The 16,618-nt window shown below is 35.8% G+C and overlaps 3 protein-coding genes and 2 non-coding genes across 5 annotated transcripts; 1 reads left to right on the top strand and 4 right to left on the bottom strand.

The window, feature by feature from the left end:
* Window positions 1-277: 277 nt before the first annotated feature.
* Window positions 278-4,513, bottom strand: LOC147533072 (Ribosomal protein L25/Gln-tRNA synthetase, anti-codon-binding domain-containing protein). Its single transcript, XM_086647100.1, has 4 exons — window positions 3,995-4,513; window positions 2,726-3,740; window positions 2,512-2,641; window positions 278-845 (listed from the first exon to the last, which is right to left on the bottom strand). Exons 2-4 carry the CDS (start codon window positions 3,098-3,100, stop codon window positions 562-564), a joined length of 789 nt encoding a protein of 262 aa, XP_086503226.1. The 5' UTR covers window positions 3,101-3,740; window positions 3,995-4,513; the 3' UTR covers window positions 278-561.
* LOC147533071 (small nucleolar RNA U3) lies at window positions 4,406-4,621 on the bottom strand. Its single transcript, XR_015228989.1, has one exon. It is a non-coding gene; the product is annotated as a small nucleolar RNA U3 (small nucleolar RNA).
* A 3,783-nt stretch (window positions 4,622-8,404) lies between these two features.
* LOC147533070 (protein OSB1, mitochondrial-like) lies at window positions 8,405-12,229 on the top strand. Its single transcript, XM_086647099.1, has 6 exons — window positions 8,405-9,016; window positions 9,887-10,025; window positions 10,466-10,556; window positions 10,681-11,063; window positions 11,155-11,245; window positions 11,743-12,229. Exons 1-4 carry the CDS (start codon window positions 8,649-8,651, stop codon window positions 10,953-10,955), a joined length of 873 nt encoding a protein of 290 aa, XP_086503225.1. The 5' UTR covers window positions 8,405-8,648; the 3' UTR covers window positions 10,956-11,063; window positions 11,155-11,245; window positions 11,743-12,229.
* Window positions 12,230-12,682: 453 nt separating this feature from the next.
* On the bottom strand, window positions 12,683-14,764 carry LOC147533069 (transcription factor HHO6-like). The gene is made up of 5 exons (XM_086647098.1): window positions 14,378-14,764; window positions 14,079-14,266; window positions 13,631-13,979; window positions 13,355-13,431; window positions 12,683-13,234 (listed from the first exon to the last, which is right to left on the bottom strand). The coding sequence occupies exons 1-5, from the start codon at window positions 14,601-14,603 to the stop codon at window positions 12,980-12,982; spliced, it is 1,095 nt and encodes a 364-aa protein (XP_086503224.1). The 5' UTR covers window positions 14,604-14,764; the 3' UTR covers window positions 12,683-12,979.
* A 1,333-nt stretch (window positions 14,765-16,097) lies between these two features.
* On the bottom strand, window positions 16,098-16,168 carry TRNAG-GCC (transfer RNA glycine (anticodon GCC)). Its single transcript has one exon. It is a non-coding gene; the product is annotated as a tRNA-Gly (tRNA).
* Between the last annotated feature and the right edge of the window lie 450 nt (window positions 16,169-16,618).

Raw genomic sequence — 16,618 nt, 5'->3', positions numbered from 1 at the left:
GGTCGGGGCCTAGGGGTGGTGGTAGGAAGTGAAAAAGATGAGTATGGGACAAAATATAAGCGTCATTCAACAAATTTTCATAAGCTAGACCATCTTTTCGGTCCTGTTTTCAAGTCTGGAATTAACGGGATTTTTTCAGCTCATTCAGACAAATACCCAATTCAGTTAAATTTTCAGCTTTTCTTAAATTGAAAACAAACATTTAAAATGTGTATTGGTCCTATTGGACCCAATTCAGATTTCAAATCTGGAAAAATGAAAATAGTGCTCGCAATTATTTAAACTCAATCTGGATGAATTACCATTAAAGAGATGGTATAATTATGCAGCTACAGTAATCAACACAAAGCGTACTTGGTAATTGAAAACAAAGGATTGGGTGTAATACGGGATTTTCAAGCACTAATCTTGATTTAAAACATAATTTTGAAGCAGTCTACCTTGAGGTTTAATGTGAAGGTGGTGGTGGTTCTACTTACTAGTAGAGGACTCCAAAGCTGCTTATGTAATGGCAGAAACCGGCATTCTCTCTTCTTTTTTGGTAAGAATATGTTTCGCTATCTAGACAGCTACGGGATCTGGGTGTTCTTCTGACTTTGCTGCCTTGATCTTACTGACTTTACTGCCTTGATCTTGGTCTTTCCCAAACTTTGTTCCCTTGATTCTACAAATGGGCATTTCCTCGATCTTGGTTAAGAGCTTTAATGATGGGTTGACATCAATATCCCGCAAGAAAATTTTATCTCCAACGTCTAATTTGCTGACATCTACCTCAATTTTCTGAGGAATGAGCTCAGCTGGACCTTGGTAGGTTAGGCTTGTTATTACTTTTTGAAAATGTCCTCCTGTTTGAGCAAAAGAGAAAATCTCAATACAGTGATAAATTAAGCCTAAAGTTTGAATTGGATGGACAAGTGATGAATATAACCAAATTGGATAAAGGATTTTCCGTTCACTTAAATCTTATAATAAGTACGAATTATAAGTTAAGCAGGTATCAGAATGAGAACCAAGTATTTTTCACATGAGGAGGATTAGATGACAGTGTAAAAACGTCATTCATAAATTCAGATTCACTATAGATGTGGTTTAGGATCACCTAATAACTACAAGGTTTACCCAAGGATACTCAGAAGGATAAACAAACCCATTTTGAAGGATATACACTTAACTAGTAAATAAGTAATTAGATGATACCGGGGATTGTGCAATAATGAATCTGCTTTCTTTTTTTTTCTTTTTTTTTCAATTGTCAGCATGCCTCGAACCCTTGACCTCTAAGGTGGAAGACTAAACTTCTCATCACTCCAACCAAGGGTTGTTGGCTGCTTTCTTATTTGAATGATTTACGATATGAACAGTTTCCGAAGTCCATAAGAGCTTGCTTCGTGAAATGTGCATACATTCTCATGACTGATATTTTAGGTGAACGTTTAGCCTATGACAACTTCAGAATTCAATTATTAATTGATCCCAAAATATCAATTCAAGAAACAGCATCATCAATAGTCAAGAGCTTAAGAGAACATTGTACATTGAGTCATGGGTTGTATGAAACTCCAGAGTTCATCTCTAACAATTTAAGCAATGGCAATAAAAGGACTATAAACCCTTAACACGACAATAGAACAGCATAACAATTTAACAACAGTCACAACACATGTCAAAGATAGTGAAATCATGAAAACTCAGATAACTACTATCCTTAAAGGCAGAGGATGATGATAAAGAAGACGCAAGTGCCAAATTCAATATAAAAGTCCAAAAATTTTCAAATAGGATGTTTTCGTTTTCTTCTGTTTTGGCTTGAATATATATAAAAGTATATGATAGTTCAAGAAACCAATTCAACAAAATTTCTTTACGATTTCCAATCATACTCATAGTAGATTCTAATTGACTATATATAAGACTACATAAGGGTTCAAGATACCAAGTCAATGAATTTGTGTTAGGTTTGTGGTCTGCCAACTCAAAACCAATTGGCAATGAGTGGAGAGGACCTAAACATTACATTATTGCTTAAAAGATCACCTTTTTCGCTTGGGACTATTCTCACACGTCCCCTCAAGTGTGGTGTTTTAAGCCTAACACGTGTTATGTTTTCTTTTCGGATGAAATAGAGCACATGTGCCTTTTAAACCTATCACGTGTAGGCCTAGCTCTGATATGTTAAGTTTGTGGTCAACTCAAAATCAATTGGTAATGAGTGGAAAAAACCTAGACGTTATATTAATGGTTAAACAATCACCTAATTCCCATGTGGATTATTCTCACTATTTGCTTTACGATTTCCAGTACATACTCAATATAGATACTTGTTCCTCGTAATAGACGCACATTAATTTATATCACGAACTCAGAGTCAAGGTGATAAGAGGAAGGTGTCTAAACTACAATGTGGCCACAGATTAAAAGTTATACTAGCCAACTATGAGTCAGGAAATTCTACAAACACATAGTGAGCAATTTCAAAAAGGAACAGAAGAGGTTCAATTTGAACAAAGTTACCTTTCTTGAGACCAGGTGAGATATCCTCTCCTTTGAAAACAAGAGGCACATTGACCTTCAAATCAGAAACTCCATCAACCCAAACTAAAACCAAGTTCAGAATCTGCCCAGACTCAGGATCCCTATGAATCTGTCAAATATTTATAAAACCTTCCATTGTTAAAAGATATACAAGAAAACAAAAAAATTTAAAAGGGTTTAAGAGGGGTTTTGCCTTGACAGGAAGAACAGTTCCAGAATCGAGAAGATGAGAAGAACCAGAACCAGCACGAATCTGGAGTTGGAAAGAAGTGGAACAGAAGAAAGGAAGTTGTACAGATTCAATAATGGATTTGATTTGTTTTTTCTCTGTAGTGAGAAGTTGTTTCTTAGAAATGGGTTTAGATGGATCTTGTTCATCTCTTGAGAAAACAACAGTTGGTATCCTACCCTGAGCTCTATCTTTTGCGGCTATTCTACTTCCTGTGTATTCTCTTGGAATTGCTTGGATCGTATGATATGAAGCTGTTGATGACCTAGGAATGTTGATTCCAGATACCACCACCCTTTTTAACCCATTACCGACGGCGCACCACCATCGACCACCCATCTCTTTCCTCTTATCTCTCTCTGTTTCACGAGTTTCAACTTGATCGGTGTCGTAAACAGAAGCAAGCGGCTCTCCGGTTGTGAAATTCTTTCCTGTGCTATTTCTGGTTGTTTGTTTTTGAGGGAAAGACTAGTCTGGGCCTTGTGGGCTAGATTGCTAAACTATACAAAAGAACATTTTAGTGTGCCGCTTCGGTTGGAAACCGGCCCACTCTGCTATCTGGAGATGTGAGGTTCACTCTAATGAACGTGAAATCTAACATTTATTGAACTTGTGTTAAATAAAGCAAATCTATATTAAGGAAGGATGTGTTGGAAAGGTAGCTGCCCTAATCTGTGTCTGATCGATCATTCCGCCGGCATTTTCGCCTTCACGGTCCCGATTGACTGTCGCTCGGGGATGTAGTTGTAAATATGTTAGTCTTAGTGGGTCGTTATCATGAACTGAATAAGCTCCTAACTACCATCACAAATACATATTTGGCCCTAAGTGGGAGTTATCCGTTCGGAACGTTTATAAGATATTCAAAGTTCTTAAGACTTTTGAAGTTTAGCGTGATTGATTTCGACCTTTTGCTCGAAGAAACTGGAAAATAGAGCATGCACATTGTTTCTACCCAGACGCAATAGCTTGGTCTGACCTATACTTTATATTCTTGGTTGCTAGTTACCCGTTCTCCCATGTGGGACTATTCTCACACGCCCCCTCACGTGTGGCATTCTTTGAGCCTAACACGTGTTTTTTTTTACGGGTGACGTGGAGCACGTGTGGCTTTTAAACCTATCACGTGTGGGCCTAGATCTGATACCATGTTAAGTTTGTGACCATCCAACTCAAAACCAATTGGCAATGAGTGGAGATGACCTATACTTTATATTCTTGGTTGCTAGTTACCCATTCTCCCATGTGGGACTATTCTCACATTCGTGATGAAAACTCTTCCACGGACTTTAAATGCTTTCACATCCCACTATATACAAAGACACATACTTTCACTTAAAAAATCAAATGAACTATAAATCATCACGGAACACTTCTATTTTCACCTAAATAATAGGGAGAAAAAAAACAAAACCATCGGAGGTGAAATTCGTGAACCTGAAGAAAGTAATTTTACTTCGAAAATAAAATAATTATAATATAGTCTTACAGAGTCTTACACTCCCCAATTGTTTTGCGATTGATAGCCCTAATATTTCTTTGGCAGAAAGTATCCCCTTGTAATTTAGTAAAGTAAAATGGAGTCTCTGGCACATGTAATTTTGGTTCTAAGACAACTGCTTTGAGATTAAAAAGGGGTATTGGAGTCTGTCAGACAACCACACGACCACCTCAGTCGCCTAAGACGAACTGAGAACGATCATCTACAGTAGAGATGATCTCAACAATCAATCTCCACCATCAGTCACGCTCTGATCGTGTGATCTTGATTCATCGACCAGACTTAGATTCCTGTCTCCTTAGAAATCAAGGATACAGATGTACGATCCTATAGAACAGATCCTGTTCAAGTAAGGTCGTGCTAGTTAATCCAATCTAGGTTTACTTAAACAAGACATTGATTTCATGTCTGACCGGTGTGGGACTAAAGTCTTTGGTTTCTCTCAGCGGGAGCTTACGATTAAACCCCTCCTGATCCTATGATTTTTACTATTCTGTCCGAGCAGTGATTTAATGAGCTTAATCTCAAACCTCAAAAGTGGGATTCATCTGCCTTAGATATTTTATCATCCTTGATTTAACGAAATCTATCTCATAGTGAACTACAATATCATAATCTAGGGCTCAAACGATCATAGTTTGATTTTCGGCTCATTAAATCGGTCTTTCGTGTTTATCAGGCTGCCCGTATAGAGCCTACCTCATTTTCACCACTTCGCGATTTCGAGAGTCCTTATAGCATTCTTTTGTTTGCGTATCTATTCACCAAACCAATGCCTCAGAAATCGTCTTTTGTATAGTTTTCGGTTCATATACATGAATGATAGGTTCCTTTATTAAGCGTATTGACTAGATAGATTTCAAGGTCAAGACTGCTTTCTCATTTGAAAATGCTTCTGTATAAATTTCTTGTTTCTATATACTGCATAGTTCTGATCGAAGTTAGTTATTTGTTTTTGTAAATGTGGAGCCTGATAGGAATGCCTCAAAACCGTATATGCATGAAAGACAATACAATGTTTTTAATATCGATAATGATCCACAGTTCCCTTGTTTTCTTTTTGTATATCTTCAATCCTGTACTTCTTTTTTTTTTGTGTTTTTGCAAGCAGGAAGTTCGAGCGAATCGTCAATTCAAATGAGACTAGTGAGACACGGTGATAAGTACGTAAGTGGTCTTCTCCTTTTATATGATTAGTAAGGTACGTACGCACAAATTGCAGATTTCTACATGCTGATTTAGATCATATAACCTATGAATGAAAATCAAATTGCAATGGTTGATATTAGTTCCGAAAAAATGGTATTTTTAGTGACTGAATATTATTGAAGAACTTAAACACTGGGATGGAGGGAAATAGTGTAAACTACGCCTAAATCCTAATATCCTGAAACATAGGTATCCATATCTGATAAGTGAATTGAGTTGATCATATCCAACTTGGTACTGGGAGGCAAAGGTGATCCTCGTCCATTTCCCATCTTCTGGACATACCGGGATACAGTAAAAACCCTCAAGTTTACAGTTCTGATCATTTGAAACACACTACTTTAGACAAACAGGTACCTGCCCTGAGTCATGGACTGATGTCAGGACCCTAGAAAGAGAAGCAGATATATGAATGTTCTTGGAAACTGAGAGGACTGGATTTGGGAGTGACTAATACCATGGGTGTTCGCTTCGATAATGCTCTGACTTAGCTTCATAGGCTACATATCAACTGCCATCCTGTTATTGTTGTCTTGATACTCCAGAACCCATTTTGATCGATTTTTTTGTTGCAGGAAGATAATGAGGACTCTACTACAAGTCTGGGTTGCTTTCAGAACCCATCTTGATACTCCAGGCACTCTTCTTACTTTTACCTGAACAATCAAACAAAATTCATCCCATTTCGGTCTAACTCGCCATCTTAATTTTTCGGCTCTACAACATGTATCTTGATTTGCTATGAAGGCAGTACTTATCATTGATGTTGTACAGAAGAAGAGTTGGTAGTATGTTCAACCCTAGAATTCTAATATCTTGACGTAGGTGTACGCAATGATGTGCATCTATTGTGGTCCTTCGCGGTTTCTTAAGCAATGAGATTGACAGCAAAAGTAGCACTTTTAAAGACTACATTATTTCTTAATCCTAGTATATTCCGTAAGGGTAAGCACTGGTTGTATCATTTTCTGCTAGGCCAACCAATCTGAACTAAGACTTAAGCAAGTTAAGGTCTGATTCGGTTCGAGCTAGTTTGGTCGGCCAGTCAAACCAATGTAAAAATATCAATTATTTTAAAATGTCAGGTTAATCTTAAAGTCTATATGAGACAAATATTACATTTTGGAGAGAAGGCGTCGTTATAAACTATAATGTAGTTATAAACTTCGAACACGGGATATCTTGTAGTGACTTTTAATGATGCATAAAACAAAACAAAACTATCTACAATAGTTATATACCAGATATCCATCCAACCAGCCAAGAGAGAGTAAAGGGGTTAAAGATCCTCTCTAATTTTAGTACATATTTTTCTATTCTTGTAAGTATCTCTATAACTCTGATATTAACCCTAATGTAAAATTAAAAATGCTCCTTCAGTAAGATCAATAAAGTTGCTATCTAGTTGATCTAAAATTATTGGTTTTCTTTCCGATAGCATTATTCATAATTTCACATGGCATACGAAGCTCGCGGTTATTACTCGACGAATTGCATTCAAGATGAGTCTTTTTTTTTCTTTTTTTAATTCAGGTCTGTCACTCGAGTCATCAAGGTCATCCTCTTTCATCTCTTTTCAAATTATGTTTTTGATTCCATCACTTGAAATCTAATCAATTTTTTTTAACAAATGGATTTGTTTCTTTTCTTTTTCTCTTGGTTTCTCGTGTAACGGAGAAGACCACCAAGCCTCTTGATTACAGAAAGAAACCGAGTTGCCCCAAAAACACAAAAAGAAGCAGCAAACCAAAAAGGACAAATCAAACAAGTTTAGCAAATTCGCTGACGATATATCAGGACGGTCTATGTTCACTTTGATGAAAAGCAGCAGTCCATGCTACTATCGCTTCTGCCGATGTGACAACAACAGAAAAGCAACAGTTCCTTGTACCGTGGTTCTTACTGCTTCCCAACAACAGTAGACAGCAACAGTCATCTTATTCGTTTGGGACATTTCAAATGTCATTAAATGATGACAGTGGGGGACATTTTCATGTTCCTCAATGTTCGTGTTATTGGTTGGGGACATTTAAAATATCCCGGAATGTCTATGTTATTCGTTCGGGACATTTCAAATGTCATGAAATGTCTCAATCTCTATTATTCGTTTGAGACATTTCAAATGTCTCGAAATGTCTGTGTTATTCGTTTGAGACATTTCAAATGTTCTGAAATATTTGTGTTATTCGTTTGAGACATTTCAAATGTTACCAGTATCTATGTTATTCGTTTGAGACACAAAATTATGGACATTTCAAGACAAGTTGGTTTCATGGACAGTTGGGGACATTTTATTGTAAATTTGGAGAGCTTTTGGAGAGAGAATGTTTCTAAAAATATGAAAAACACTTGGAGACATTTCAGTAAACTTTGACTTATACCCCCACGTGGACGGAAAACGTTAACTTTTAGGTAAGTGTCAGCCGTGGGAATCACACATGTGAAGTGAATCGGGACAAAAATGCCCTTACTTACATTTTAATTTCCATCTCAATACCTTCTTCTTTTTTCTTTCATTAATCAACTTCGTCAATGACAGACAATGACACAACTTTTCCATTCATCGACTGCCACCACCATCATCATTGTCTTATCTTCTCCGACCTACGTAAACTTCGTCAATCACATACAAGGACCTTTGAAGGTCTGTTCGAATCAGACCTAGATCTGGTTCATGAGAAAGGGAAAAAAGAAAATTTTTAGAGAGAGAGAGAGGGAAAAAAACTTTTTATTTATTTTTACTTTTTTATGTTTGAAGGTCGTCGGCCGGAAATTTGGCCGGCCGGCGACCCCTGCCGGTTAAGACGATGATGTGGCGTGCTCAAATGATGTGGCAGAGAGAGAAAATGAGATGGAGGAGAGAGATTAACGGAAAGTTAAAGATAACAGAAAAAGGGGGTCATATGGGTATTTTTGCTAAAGTAGGGGGCCAGGCAGGAAGCTGGTCACAAAGTTGGGGACCATTTGGGAAATAACCCAAAAATTTTTGAATGGCCCAAAGCCTTAAACCCTAGAACGGACCTCCAGTTAACCCCTGATCATCGATATAAAACCGTTACGAATTTGAAAAGAACAGCGACAAGAGAAAAAGAAAACAGAAATGGTACGAAAGCTTTACGATTTGAATGTCGTGAAGGAGGGCGAACCAAGTCGCAGGAAATCTCTAGTTCAACGAAGATGAAAACCCTAATCTCTAGGTCTTGTCTTCTATCCTCTGTGTTCAGAAAAGCCCTCACTTTCTCTCTCCCTAAATTCGTTCATTCATCATCTTCTGTTTCTTCATATTCGGCGGCAGAGGCAAGTCCTGGAATTTCAAATTTCTTTTCCGGACAATCACAATCCAACAACGAAGAGAGTTTGGTTTACAGGCATAAACTCCTATGCCAACGACCAAGTACGATCAAATGGCAAAAACGTCTCCAGAATTCTGTTAGTTTTATCGGATCAGTTGTCTTTCCTTTAAAGATCATCAATTCTAGTAGAAACTTCGGCGTTCATACCGTACTTGAAGTTAGATTATCTAATGATTCAGACCGAACCTTCCGGTAAGATTCTCTTGTATTTCCTTCCTTTGATTTAGATAGTTTTAGTTGTTTGATTTCAATCGATTTATTGAGAAGAGATAATGATAATACAGGGATATACCTAATACAAACTAGCCCTAATTCAATATAACAAAGCAAAGAAATTGAAAAATGTTTTATGGGTTTCTTGATTATTAGAACAATCCCTGTCAGTTTTAGAGAAACCCCTTGGTTGAGGCTCTTGATATCTAGGTCTCCCAACTCTACAATAAGGCTAGTTTTCCTTACCCATAGCCTTCCCCATACAATTTTGTTTTCGTTGTATTGGTTCGATCCTAAGTGACCTAAAGAGGCATAGAATAAGGAAAAGGAAGTATATTTAAGTGGCAGCCATGGTAGCCTTGATAAGAAACACCTTCGCTCCGATTAGATTAGTTTCACATGAACTACAATTACCCTTAGTATGGAAGTAAAACTGGAACTTTATTGTCTTTGCATTTAATGCATTTCTAACTCGCCCTATAAGGTCCCAGAGGACCTTGGCTTTATAGTTCCTAATTGGGAAACCCACGGTACAAAAAAGAAGCCACCCAAAACCTTCCAAGAATTGAAGATTGTTCCTGAATATTTTAGTCTACATCGTATTTTATTCCAGAATTTAAATAGTCACTTTTTTAACCTAAACCAAACTCAAACATGATGGTAAGTCCTTAAGGAACAGATTTGAGTCAAGAAGCATCCCTAGAGAAAAGAGCAAGGATGCAAGTTGAATAGATTTGAACTTGCATTTATTTGGTGAATAACTTAAGCTTTAAGAATTGGGCCTGTGGAGTTCCTTGTTAGCCTTTAATTCGACTACTTTATGTTAACAATCCTTATGTATTTCAACAGGATTTTACTGAAGATGTGGGATGAAATGGCCAAACTATCACTCAAACATTTGAAAGTAAATGATGAAATTTATGTTTCTGGCTATCTTGATTCGTACAAGAAGGTCGATCCAAGTGGGAAATGCAGGATTCTTTATGAGGTTTGTACAAATTAGAAAAATAAAATCCTCAAATTTTATACTTTTAGTTTGATTTACTTGTTAACAGAGCTATATGTCTTCGGTTACATAGAAATTTTCAAGCTGACGTCTTATTTTTTTCATACTATTGTGAATGTAATCATACCGAAACTCTAAAGCTACAGAGGTGAAAGGTGTACTGTTAATTATAGCAGGAAAGATGCTATCTCAAGATACTGGGAACTTATATGTTGGCCTTCCAAAAAATTTAGACAAGGAATAAAATCTATTATATATTGCAGTTTTACTTGGTTTCTTAGTTTTTATCGGTTTAGCCGAGTCAGTTTAACATATAACTTGTATGTCATCCGAAATGTTTAAGTTTGACCATTTTGCTTTAGAAAGATATTAATTAGTAGTTTCCGTGCTAATTTGGGCTTCATTTGGTCCATTTTATCCAGGTAAAAGTGGATGAAATTAACTATGTTGCTTGCAACGGCAAAAGTGAAACTAGCACATCAGAGCCAAAAGAAGATATAATCCCAGTCTCTGGTAAACTCCTTCTTCCCTTATAAAGTGCAGTTTTGGTTGATACTATCTCTCATTTCAGTTTGGAGTTACATGGATGTATAAAAATTACTTAATCTTCGTTACTTCTTTTCAAACCAATTTTCAGAATTGAAGAAGAAGGCAGACAGCTTATACTTATGGCAGGTATTCTTTGCTAACCCTTATGAGTGGTGGGATAACAGAAAAGATAAGAAAAATCCTAGATTTCCTGACTTCAAACACAAAGATACTGGTGAAAGCCTGTGGTTAAATTCAGAAGACCCTCCTTGGGTTAGAAGACAGCTTCAACTCCATGACTCTAAAATGGCAGAACAAGGATTACGAGGACTTGTAAATTCCTCTTCGCGTTCTCGTATATCAGAGTGGACATTTGACGAGTAGAGACCAGTCTCTGACCCAAGAAGAAGCAAAAACCAGACGTTCATGGCTGCGAAGAGCAGAATCATCCATTTCTAAGGTCATCATGACTGATCGAAAATGGATAGGCGAGTAAGTAAAAAAAGCAAAGCAACAGATTGATTAAGACATCATTGCTTGCTAATTGCTATTTGATCTCAGATTATGGTGGGTTTTTTTTCAGGTTCGAGGTTTTCTGGTGCTACACTTCTATCTCAAACATCTATATGCAGTTTTCTTACCGCACTTTCATCTTATAAGAGCAGTTAAAATAGGTATGTCTAATGCCTAATAAGTGCAAGGATCTGAACTGTAGACAAGTGAATTCTGTGAGAAGGAAATTAGATAGTTGAAAATTTAAGATGACATAGAAAAAAAACACTTACATTAGTATGGCATGATCCCCTGTTGCTAGGTGATACCGTGATATTGGTGGTTCCTTATCTTGACCAAAGCTATACTTGGCGAGTTTCGAGATGATCCAAAGGTTAATATTTTAGAAGAATATTTTCTGATCACGTAAATTTTTATCATCATAAATTTAGTGTATTCCAAAATCTTATACCCCTCTAAATATCGATTCCGCTAAAAAACAATAACAGTACGAACGAATGAATTATTAACTTTTGTTTTTTTCTCTTTTATGTTTTTTGTTAGTGTTTGCAAGTGAGATGAGATTTGTTCTTATGCGTTAGAAACTTTTTGTGACTTAACCTATGCATTCTTTTGTCCATTATAATGACATTTTTATGCTGATGCGTCTTTTTGTTAGGTGGTGTGGAATCGTTGTGGATCTAATCTCTCAAATGCAGATCTAGGTCTAATATGAAGTTCGTACGCTTGTTTCAAGTTCAAGCCAATTGGTATAATTTGTTATAAGATTGGTACTAATGGGCAGTAGATAGGGCTGAGTGATGAGCTCCATTCTACCAGCTTGAGACAGAAGGCGGATTTTCCGATTTTTAAGTTTATCAGAAATTCTGAAGATGAGGAAAGAAGATGGTATTAGTTGAGGACCCCTAATATTGAAATTTTTGGGCCAGAAGTTTTCACCTTTTTCTTTTTATTTATAGCCTCTGAATCATTTTAACATAGAAATCTTGTATGTGGGATAATGTGATATTGGTAAAGGATAATAACATTTAGGTCAGGAAACTCCAAATTATTGGTTGGGTTTGAATTGTCATAGATCTTTGTTTACCTAACATTCTTCTTATAACAATAAATCAAAATTGCAAGTACTACTCATTTAATAAAAAGTTAGCCTAACTTCGGAATAAAGTTACGAATAAGTGATCAGATTTTCTTGTTTTAAGTTACTAAATTTAGAAAATACCCAATAGTTTATCAAAAAATTTATTAAATTATTATTTAAGACTTCAAATGAAGAAGGCAATTTGGTCAATTTTCATCCATGAAAACCAGAGATGTTCTCAATTTATAAAACTATAATTTGATAGATTTCTAAATGGCATTGGCAGTTGAGAACTTTCTATGCAAAATGAGAAGATCTAGTTGCAAATGTGGGACTCCCCTAAAGTTAATCAATATTAGGATCAAAGTGTATAATCATATCAATGGCAGATCTCAAAGAAACCCAAGTTGGTATGGAGTTGAGATTGTTCAACAAGATTAGAATCAAAGAACAAAAGGGTCACAATGAGATTGATAGCAAACAGCATTAAATATCAAATTTGGGGCATCTTGAACAATTGGGGCAATGACTGTCCTGTGTTCTATCATTCATAAATTTTAGATAAACTTGCCTCTTACTTAACAAGAGAAGAGATCAAAAACAAGTTAAAAGTGACCAAGAAATTGAAGAATCTCAATCCTCTTCTTCACTTAACACTCCCAATACACCTGCAAAATTTGATACTCTCTCTCTCTCTCTCTCATTATCTCTCTCATGATTTTAGTTTAAGTATAATTGGATATTTATGAGGTTATTGATCTAAAACTCCTCATGTATAAACTGTATCTGCAAAATTAAGCTCAAGATCTTGTGTCTAAACATCACATTCTCTAGCTATGGGAAGATGACCTTTCCAACCATAACTCTCTGATTTTCCATCTTCTTCATCTTCCATATGATCACCACCATTAGCAGCCAATTCAAGAGGTCCTGTTGGGGATCCAGACTGAGAATTGCTTGATTTTGAACACCCAAATTGATCCCATAATCCTCCTCCTAAACCCAAAACTTGTTCATTTCCAATTTTTGAAGTACCATTTGAAACTCTCCTAGTATGAAGACGAAATTTCTGAAACATAAACAAGTAAATTCATCTTCAATTTTAGCTTCATCATCAAATTAAACAAAACCCTAGAACAAAATAAGAAGATTCAAGATGAAAATCTACTAAATTGATCATCAAACCCACCTGAAGATGACTCTTAACTTCATCATTTGTTAGACCATCTACCTTCATCAATTCTCTTATTTGTTTAGGTGTTGCCACTGAACAAGACAAAAAACAAATGAAAGATCAGATTTTGAAGCATAAGAATCAGAAAAAAGAGGAATCATTTTTCTTCCATTCCCCCCTTTTTCTGCTACTTTAACTCCTACCCAGATTAAAATATATCAAAAGCTGAAATCTTTCATACTTAAATCCCAAACTTTAACCTAATTAAACCAGAAATTTTAGGGTTCTAACCTTGAGAACCACCAAGTTGTTGCAGAGCATTAATGAATCTTTTATGTAGATCAGGTGACCAACATCTTCTTTGCTTCCTAGATGGATTTTGTGGTGAATTTGAAGTTGAGTTCGTCATTGATACAGATGGGTACCTGGAATTCAAAATGCTGGTACCTGAATCTGTGCTTGTAATCTTCATACTTACAGGACTAGAGAGAGAAACTGATTGACCCTTTTTATCTTCTTTCATCTTCTTCATCTCTGGTAATGGAAAATAAGTTAATCCTTTAAATGGTACAAATGCTCCTCCACCATTATTGTACTGAAATTTCATGGGAGTTGGAGAAATCTTTTCTTCTTTAGCTATCTTCATCACCATAAACAAAATCAAACTTCAATTTCAGATCAATCAAGGAAGAATTTAATTCCCCAAAAAAGTAAAAAAGAATCTGTTTCTCTATCTTACCTCTACCAAGTTCTTTTTCTCATCTGAAGTATCAATTTTGGGCAAATCTGTACTAGTCCAAAGCTGAACAGAGCTCATCCAGTTCATCTTATTATCTTTAACATCTTTAGGACTGGATTCTTCAATTACAGGATGAACAACAGATGAACTTTCACAATGTTTAATTTCTTCTTTCAATGTTAAAATAGCTGCAATTTCAAAATTATAATTAGTACCCATTGTTTAGATACCTTGAAAATCAAAAACCCATATCTCAGAAATCAAAGTTGAGCTAAAAAATTGAAGATAAAGAAATTCACCATCGTTTAAAAGGAGCATGCAAAGAGGAAGCTCACGTTTAAGACCATCAATCTTATTCATTTCTTCTTCTAACTTTGTAATAAATTCATCAAGCTTAGAAGATTTCTCAGAAACGTTTATTACCATTGAAATATCTTGAAGAAAATCAGTAATGGTTTTAGGTATGAAGGTGGGTTTTAAACCTAACCTCAGTTCTGGTTGTAAAATCGAATCCATGGCACCCATTTTGATCTATCTATTCCGTCTCTCTCTCTACCTCTTAGATATCTTTTCTCTTTCTGTTTCTCTCTCTAACTATGGGGTTTGGCGTGAGTGAGGGATTATATATATACAGTAAAAAGGAAAACCTAAGAAACCAGAATCCGAAGATCCCATAAGCTGTTTTTAAAACCGGGAAAGAGGATTAAAATAGGAAGATCTTGTTAACAAAGGCGATTTTTTACGTTCTAAAAACCATCACGAGTCGTCGCATAAATTATTAGGGTTAATACTAGGTTCGCCCCCCTAAAGGTGATCTAATCCTCAAAATGGCCTCCTAGACCACAATGGGCAAATCACAATACCTTTTGTCAAAGTTAACTTCTTATTTTTATCTTTTCTTTTCGATACATTTTCCTTAGCCTTCACCTCCCATAAAAAAAATGTCTTGTCGATATCTAGATAGCGAGTTCATCCTTCTTCTTCAACTCCCCCTGTCTCCTCTCTCTCTCCCAATCAAATAAGATGAAGTGGAGTTGAGATCTGTTTATGGAGTGAATAAATCGTAGAATAACGTAGATGTTCAACAAAATTGAAAAAATATTCAGAAACTTTTCAAACGAAAACAACTTTTCACTCTACTGAAGCAAAGAAAATGTTACACAAGAAAATCATAGAGATTCAATAAAACTTAACAATCGAAAAAAACCAAAACATAAAATTCTAAATAATATTAATTAATATTTGAATTTAATTGCTTTAACTCATTGTAAAAGATAACAAACTACCCACCTAAGATGAGAAGAGAGATTTAACGAGAAATATGTAGTTGTTGTAAAACTTTTATGATTTTGTAAAGAAGATCTCAGATTCTTAGTGTTAAGACCACAAATGACGGAGATAACGAGGTGTGGTGAAAAGGTAAAAATTAAGGGAACAAATTAGTTTCTGGTTTCGCTAGGGTCCTCCTAATCTGACTTGTTTTCAGTCTGATCGTAGGATTTCTTATTCGATTATAAGTTAGATTTTGATTGTATTCCTAATCTTCTTATTTGATTTATCTACCCAACTTATTTACTTGATTTACGTATTTCATTTTCATCATCATCTTCTTCATTGGGGAGTGAGAAAAATAGAAAGAGAGAGAGAGAGAGAATGTGAGAGACAGACAAAGAGAGAATGTGAGGAGGGCGGAGGATGAATTATTTGGTCAGTCTGTCGGTCAGCCAAATGGCGGTAAACCATTTCTGATGAGTAGCAAAGGCAAAGACAGAATGTAAAATGATAGAAAAGAAACGGCAAAAAGTAAAAGAAAAAAAAGTCAGAGATTGGCTATAATTGAGCAAGTTGTTTGTAAAGGCGCCATTGTTGAAATTGGGCATCTTTTGGGGGTAAAGTAGAATTAACCCATATTCTTTTTTTTTTTTTTTTTTTTTTTTTTTTTTTTTTTTTTCTGTAGAGATTAAAAAGTCCATGTTCCTATGGAATTGAATAGTTTATGGAAGAAAAAAAATGGAAAATTGCACCAGCCGGGAATCGAACCCGGGTCTGTACCGTGGCAGGGTACTATTCTACCACTAGACCACTGGTGCTTGTTGGAATATTCCGTCTACCATAAAAATTAGTGCAATTTACTTCTTTTTATTTGTTTTTTTCGGAAATTCTTCTTTTTATTTGTTGAAAGTGCCCTATACACTTGAAATGTGTGGAGATGAAATGAGTTTTCGTTTTGTTTCTTTTGTTCATATGGGTTGAGATTTTGACATAACTATACTAAATGAATTTAAGGCTACTTTTTCTCAAACGGTTTTGGGATCTATACGCCCTAATTTATTGCTTCCCGCGCCCCAGCTTATTGCTTTCCGCGCTCCTCACACTCATACGCCCCTTGCGGCTGTAGAAGCGGCAACAGTAATAAAATTCTCCTTTTTTTTCACACTCAAGAATATAAGAGCATCTCCTATGAAAAACTCAAAAAAATTCAATTCATCTTATGTGTCAAGTTCCAAATGAGATTCTCATTCCTAGATGGCGAAAATAGA

This window comes from Eschscholzia californica, unplaced genomic scaffold (assembly GCF_041429995.1).
Source record: "Eschscholzia californica isolate CP2 unplaced genomic scaffold, dmEscCali1.0.p SCAF_6, whole genome shotgun sequence".
Classification (NCBI taxonomy): Eukaryota; Viridiplantae; Streptophyta; class Magnoliopsida; order Ranunculales; family Papaveraceae; genus Eschscholzia; species Eschscholzia californica.
The sequence above is the reverse complement of the archived record's forward strand: the minus strand, read 5'-3'. Positions and strand labels throughout refer to the sequence as shown.